This window comes from Bombus bifarius, unplaced genomic scaffold (assembly GCF_011952205.1).
Source record: "Bombus bifarius isolate JDL3187 unplaced genomic scaffold, Bbif_JDL3187 scf7180000010110_frag, whole genome shotgun sequence".
Classification (NCBI taxonomy): domain Eukaryota; kingdom Metazoa; phylum Arthropoda; class Insecta; order Hymenoptera; family Apidae; genus Bombus; species Bombus bifarius.
The window spans coordinates 31,365-39,198 of NW_022885518.1; the positions used below are offsets into that span (position 1 = coordinate 31,365).

General features: G+C 36.5%; 1 protein-coding gene across 1 annotated transcript; it reads left to right on the forward strand.

The window, feature by feature from the left end:
* Nucleotides 1-2,666: 2,666 nt before the first annotated feature.
* Nucleotides 2,667-7,551, forward strand: LOC117216068. Its single transcript, XM_033462591.1, has 3 exons — nucleotides 2,667-2,739; nucleotides 2,988-3,104; nucleotides 6,223-7,551. Exons 2-3 carry the CDS (start codon nucleotides 3,030-3,032, stop codon nucleotides 7,549-7,551), a joined length of 1,404 nt encoding a protein of 467 aa, XP_033318482.1. The 5' UTR covers nucleotides 2,667-2,739; nucleotides 2,988-3,029.
* The last annotated feature ends 283 nt before the right edge of the window (nucleotides 7,552-7,834 follow it).

Genomic DNA, 7,834 nt, shown 5'->3' on the forward strand with positions numbered 1-7,834 from the left:
TCCAGTATAGATTATTCGTAGTACTCCCTACCGCTTAAAGAAATGTAACGTGGCTCTGTCTATCTTTTAAATGAGACGCATAGTTCAATAGGCTCTCATTTTCGTCATCAGATGTTCAAGTTCAAAATCGAAAAAATACACTCTATTGTTAGTCTAGGCATTATCGAGAAAACACCAGTTTTCATTTTCCTTAGCACAGAAAACCTGTTGTACTTTCAATAGAGTATTGTTGTGTGTTCCAATCCATACTTTTGTAGCTTCGCTAGGTAGTAATCACTTGGTTACCAGGATGATTTTTGCCAGAAAAATTCATGCCGGAAATTGAGATGGTTTTAAAGATAGAGCACCACCTCTTAGAGAGTCCCATATATCGCTCCATTTTTATTACTATTAGGACAAGTCTCTGCGAACGCTCGCAGGCCGATCAAGCTCGATTGACCTCACATCATTGGAGTACAGTGTACACAAGTAAATATCTCCGGATATGCGATTGCCACAAAAGCTTGTTATCCAAGATGTGTTATGGAAAGGAGATACCTATATATTTAACAATGTGCTGGACTGGATAATGTGCTGAAGGGAACAGATAATATCATCGAGACGCTGAGTCGGTAACATTTGGAATAATACTAAAATGCTAAAGGTTCCCAATGCTTCCAGATGTGCGATAAACGTGTTTATTCTACGTCTCGTATATGTATACTGATATAAATACTTATTCTATAAATAATAAATATTATATAATATATATGTAATATCGTGATATAATGTGTTTACAAGGAATGGACAATAGAGATGTTAATCGGACAGAAAAAGGCGATTGTTGTTTAACCTGAACTATTCACACCAAACGTACAGAAAACAGCGCAACTAAATAACTCGATAACGACTCGACTTTTACCAAACGCAATCAACACTCTCTCGGCAACGCCACTCGCAAACTCCGCTTCTCCGCTCACACTCTGCTTTTCGAATCACACTCTGTTTCTCGACTGACTCTCTGGCCGTTGTCGCCTTCTATTGTCTTTTCTAGGCTCACGTGTTCTGCAGACGCTCGTAGCCAGGGTCACGTAGGTCTTTTCTACGAAACTATGCACTTGAAAAGTGGAGTGGTTGTATGGTTCTCCCTAGAAATGTGGTTGTGGCGGCATACGGCCTCAAGAACGGGCCTGGCCACGTGTGATTTTACCTCGGAGGTGCCAATATAATGGGACACACGTTGTATTAATAATAAAACTCCAGGTACAAACTGCATAGCAACGGCGATTGGAACTTTCTCGATGCTTCTAACGAGTATTTAACAAACGAACGCGATTGTAAAGCGAGGAAAATTTTCATCAGTCTATTATTCGTGCGATCGCCTTTGAAAGTTACACTTCGAGCAGTTTATACTGAGCGTCCCAGCAATCGTATTTTGTGCTTAAAATGTATTCTACGCCTAGTAAAGTGTTATCCCGTTGACCGTGGATTCGTTATCGAACCCAAGAACATTGTCAATTGCATCTTGCGTGTCTAAACACCTCTGATGTTTGTTAAACTCTGTTAAAGTCATTTTTTTTGTACCTGTAAATATAATCTCTGTTGTTCAAAACGATGGCTAATTCAAATGAAAAATTGTTACGCGCCCTAAATTCTATCGATAACCTGACACATAAAGATGTTGTCGGTAAGTTACCGACTGCAAAAGTTAATTGTCGATAGGGTTCAAATAATCATTTCTTTAACCACATTTTAATTTCTTGAGCAATAGGATTCTTATTCTTAACGCTAGAGTATAAAACAGATATTTTGACAAATATTTTAACAACCAATGGTATCTCATGAGCCTTTGACAGAGTCAACAGTAAGAAGATGTGTGTTTGTGTGTGTGTGTGTGTGTGTGTGTGTGTGTGTGTACGCGCGCCTGTGTATGTATGCATATATTTGCCATGTACGGGCCAGAAAGCATTTCTCGAGTAAGGGACTTGACTCGATTTGTTAGACTTCGCCTCGCAGCGCTTCTTGTGTCTGCAGCACGATCGTGTCTATAACTAAACTCTATAGCATTATGTAAAACTACATTCATTTAAACAACATTCTTTTGTATCACGTGAAATACTGCATGTCTACTTTAAGTATATTGATGAAAATTATCACTAAAGGTGAAGAATATAAACTAAACTGCTTTTCATAATTTTGCAAACGAAGGTGTTAACAAATTGATGCCAGCGCTGCGACTAACGGCCGACTTGTAAAGCACATTTCCGAATATTAAGAGCATTACCCCCTCTACTGGAGTTTACAAACCTGTGTATACGAATACGAAGCTTGCAGTACTTATGATGCAGGAATAATCAGATATTCATTGACGTGTGTTGGTGTTGCTTTTTAGATGCACAGATATACATACATATATAACGTGAGTTTATACAGAAACGTGAACAAAAAAATTGTATTGAACATAACGTGAAGTTAGTCAGAAAATCTACTCAGTAAGACGCATGCGCTGCAGCCACGTGTGAACCTATCTGAACTGAGCGTCATGTTTGCTACTAGTGGAGGATGCCATTTTAATGCCCACAGTGCTGCTCATGGTGGTGTCCTAGTTCGAACGGTATTTTCTCTCTCTTTGCATGTTTATATGTGTATAAAAAATTTACATTCTATCTTGACGCGAACTATTAACTAAGGAAAACATGTTCTGGATGCAAATGAATAATAAGTGAATAATAAGAGAGTGTAAACAACTTTTAAGATCATGTATGACACGTTAACCTGAAATATCTTCCATTGTCTTCTGCTTTTCATTGATTTCACGACTTTTTATCAAATAATTACAGTTTTGTTAAATGTATTTGATAACTGTATCTCATACAATTTCTATATTCATTTACAAATTGCTACTGTTATCGTGCAGTTATGGCATATTTTAAGGAAAACGCGAATTGTTCTTTGAGGATATTATTAAAGTCTACTGCTCACTAATCATAGATTTTCCTTGTGCACAGGCAAGCAGTTTGTCTAATAATAATAATAATTTCGTAAAGCAAATGGCTCGAGTGTTAGTTTACGTGCGGTCCGTTTATGCAATCTCCATGGATATAAAATTGGACAACAAAATGGACGTAAGTACCTTTTGAAACATCATTCGATAAGTGAACTTTGACCGTATTGAATAATGTATTTTGTTTCTACAAATCTTGGTTAATATAACATATTAAGCTAATGTTTATGTACCACTTTCTTTAACTATTTCAATATGACAATGTAAGATTTGCTTCTTTGGCCGTTCTGACGCAAACTTATGATTTGTAATAGAAATGAAATTTAATTGTTGAATTAAAAGGAATTTCCACGATGGTAATAAAATTTTGTATGATGTATCTGTCAATTATAAGACTACTTTGGCCAACGCGCTATGATCTCTTGCGTCTATACTTTATATATTATGGCTCAATAATAATACATGGATTAAAAATACTAAAGTAATGCAGAATGTCTAGCATCGATGCAACCGTGTTTATTATTGTTATCAATATAATATTTAATTGCTCCGTTGTAGAGTAATGAGTTTATGCGAATGTGATCATTTTACAATTAAATTTCATTTACATATTTTATTTTATAAAAATGGAAATATTGAATTACAAATGATTTTCATTAATATGTTAATATTTAGTACACTGATTATGTTTGCCATTTGTGTTATTATCATTTGTTATTAATTTTCCTCGGCTTGTAGAATATAAAATTGATATTTATGTAATATCGTGATGTAATATGTTTACAAAGAGTGGACAATAGAGATGTTAATCAGACAGAAAAGACGATTGTTGATTAACTTGAACTATTCATACCAAACGTACAGAAAACAACGCAATCCACACTCTCTCGGCAACGCCACTCGCAACCTCCGTCTCCGCTCAACTCGCACTCTGCTTCTCGACTCGCAACTGCTCCTCGACTCACACTCTCTGGCCGTTGTCCCATTCTATTGCCTTTTTCCTAGGCCCACCGCACACGTGTTCTGCAGACGCTCGTAGCCAGGGTCACGTAGGTCTTTTCCACGAAACTATGCACTTGAAAAGACCGATGACACATTGATGGGCCCGACGGCGCCTCGGCTCTCGCGACACTGTTCATAGTTCGCCCGATATTTCCCAGGCCTTTCGTCCACGATACTACATTTATACATATATAAATATGTTTTATGTAATATTAATGTAAATCGCTGTTGTATCGTGAAATGTTATCTATTTATTCGTACGATACCAAGTGGATTAGTAAGAAAGATTAGATTTTCATCATATTAATGCGTCGAAGCATACGAGCGTTGAAACAACGTATGTTGTAAAAAATATATTGCCGTATAATGGATTAATACTCACAGATGTACCAGGAACGTTCATCACTGGGAACGTGCGCTACCTGTTCACTGATGTATTTATATAAATACGGGCATTGGATTCAGCTGAGGCGTTTTGTAACGTATAACTTTAAATAAAGCAGGTCACACGAACGTATCGCTGGTTATTCGTTATCAGTTCGATGAGTACGTATTTTTTATGTATGTCCAGCGATTATTCTATAGCGAATAGTTGTATCGGAATGAAAACTTTTCTATTTTGTGCAAGGATTTTCAGATTTGTTTATTATAAATCATTTGTTATTGCAAAAATCATTTGTATAAATCAAATTATTTACAGTTTTTAACGCACTTCGATATCGATTCAGATTAAAAAGAAATATTATTGGAGTTTTACAACACAATGTCGCGAACGTTCCGTCAAGCATGGTTTACGCCACAGTCAAGAACAATCGCTATTTTTGAGAACTAGAAATTTAGCGCTTCGACCATCTGCGTGTCAGCACACTGATAGGGCGTGAGTAATTGTTCCGCCAGCTCTGCAAAACAGACGACGCTCGTATGCCGTGACTTCTACGTACGTACGAAATGACTGTGAAACGTATGCCCGTTTTAACGCTCGTGTAACCTTATGCCCAGGTTTAAAGCTGTATGCGTTATGAAAAGTATTGCTGCTGTGGGTTTATATACAAAATTTTTCCGCACACAGTTATAACGAGGCACAGATACGCGTGTGCGTTTACCCGCGTGTATATATATTCTTATACAAATTGGCAACATAGTGAAAGGGAGGAATTTTGCATATGTCCCTTACTGCCCGAACAGCATCGGGACAGTAGTTCTAGTATAGTCTAGCGTAGAAAATTCGTTGAGCAGCCTGTATAGCTGAAACGTATCGTAATGACGCTACGCATCGACTCCAAAGTATCGTGAAATGACATCAGTATATCAATATATACATAATATATACCCAATGGCTTTGCCTACCAATTAAGGAAATAATATTACTTTCTGCATCGATGCAAGCCAATATACACCATAAAAGATCAAAAAACGTTGATGCGTTCATCGTATCAGCGTATGTAAGCACCGTTGACAGTCACGTTTTCCTTCTTTTTGACCAGTTACTACCATTGACTGTTTCTCACACCGGTTACTGATCGCGATTGATTCTACAATATCTTCCATCGAATTGGATACAAATATTGCTACTTTAAACAATTCATGGTGATTTTTGTAAACTTTTTGAGTTGTTTTTTTATATTTTCAAATGATATTGAATTTTTAGAGCTTTGCATGGTGTTTGTTGCTCTGTCGTATATTTCATTTCTCATTTATAATATACAATTTGTTAAACATATAGAAGAACCGCTCGTTGCTTTGTACCAATTTGTTACTTGGAAGAATACATTCATGAAATAACGTTAAACAACCATGTTAAAAATATCGTATGCGAATCTGATTTTTCTTCCATTTGAATATAATTGAAAGTTGAATATAATCCACTTCACTACACAATAGTTTGAAAATATCGATCGGCCATGTCCTATGATAAATGTTAGGAGTTGAGGAAAAGTTTCGTAGCAATTCTAATGAAGCTGTAAATTTACACAAAATTTACACCTCTCTTCTTATGTATGTAGTATTCTGGATTTGTGCAGTTATGTTTTTCATGTTTTTAATGGTAGAACCTGGCTAACTCATAAACATGGCGTCATAAAGCGTTCTTTCTACTATCTAGTTTTGTAGCTCTATACATAGTTTTCTATCCAACCCATGATATTTATGACACGATTGGCTTCAATTACTAGGCTAGGACTGTTTCATAGATTTTTCGTTTTTTAGAATGTTACGTTAGGTTTGTATATTTTTTTCAGCCTTCTGACTATGCAATAAGAATAAAAGAAGAGCCAATCGATCCGGAGATCTGCGATGATTTGTCGCCAGTTGATACGAATACAGGGAATGAAAATGAAACAGCGACGTTTAAAGGTGAATCTTCGGATGACGTTTATTCTGAAGACGAAGAATTCGCGTTTCCTCAAGAAAGTACGTATCTAGAAAATAAGAAATCGGATCCTGATAAACGAAAAAGTAAGCATAAAGTACCTTCAAACAACAGAAGAAGTTGCAACGTTTGTTTGTTAACTTTTCGAACTAAACATTTATTTGATCAGCATAACAAATTATATACCTGTAATGTATTTAAGTGTAATAATTGCACTGCGATTTTCACTATGCATTTTTCCTTGATACGTCATTTAAAGAAGCAATGTCGTACGAAACAATTGTCTGGATATAGATGTAATTTTTGTAGCCGAAGGTTTTCCTTTAAAAGACATATCCAATCTCATTTATTCCATGCGCATGGGAACGCAATATTTTCTGGTGAAAGCAAAATCACGAAAACATCTGCTGAATCGTTAGGAAAGTCGAATCATTCGGATGGTATAGCCATGGCAGAATCAAATACTTCACACAGTCCCTGCCCAAAAAACGTAGATAGCTCAATAAATATACCTTTGATACCATCTAATAGTTTAAACAGTACATCCATCAAGGGTTCGAACAGCAATATCAAGTCTACGCACACGAAATGGTTAAACGATTCGCATTGTACACAGTCGAAAAGGATGAAGCAGACCGTCCTTACAGGCTTCATATCGACGTACAAAGACAAACCGAATGACAAATGGGTTAGCCCGGAAAAAGTTATCGATACGGAGAGTATTCCTGTTACTGCGACTATTATTCCAACTTCAACGTTCGACACATTTAGTAACAAGACATCAACTGCTGCAGAAGTTATTCAGACGTCTACTTCTGTTGAGCGAATCGAATCTCCTGTTAGGAAACGACCATTTGTTCAAACTCATGTGAATTTAAAAACAATGATATCTTTATTAAGGAACGAAATAAAAGCTGAACCTGGAAGCTCTAATACCTCGCGCAATACGCCTTACAACCTTAGGTCAGAGAAAAGATGTTTTTCTTCTTTATATGATTTTTACGATTTATTGGAGTTTGAGACCTTTGGAAGATCAAGACAATCTTTTAAAACAAACAAGTTCCCCTATATATTTGACCAAAGTAGAAGATCTGCACCTGAAGTTAAGTATAAAGAATGCGTGGTCCGTTTGGAGAAATGCGACAAATTCTTGGAGCCTACTAGTTTTGTGTCAGGCGAAGACGAAGACGAAAACTAAAAGGAAAAGGAAAACGAAGACGCTTTCAAGCAAGCAGTATCGAAAAATGTGAAAGAGGAATTTGAAGGTTTTCGTGAAACAAGCTCGACATGTAACTTACCTTTGAAAGCTGACATGATTCCTTGCACTACTTGTGGAACACAATTCTGAACACTTAAAAATTTGTGCATACACGAACGCATCTATCGCCAAACAGCCACAGAAAAGTGTAACGTTTGTAACACGATGTTTTCCATTAAAAGATTCTTACAGTTTCACATGCTTGCTACTCATGCGCCTTCGT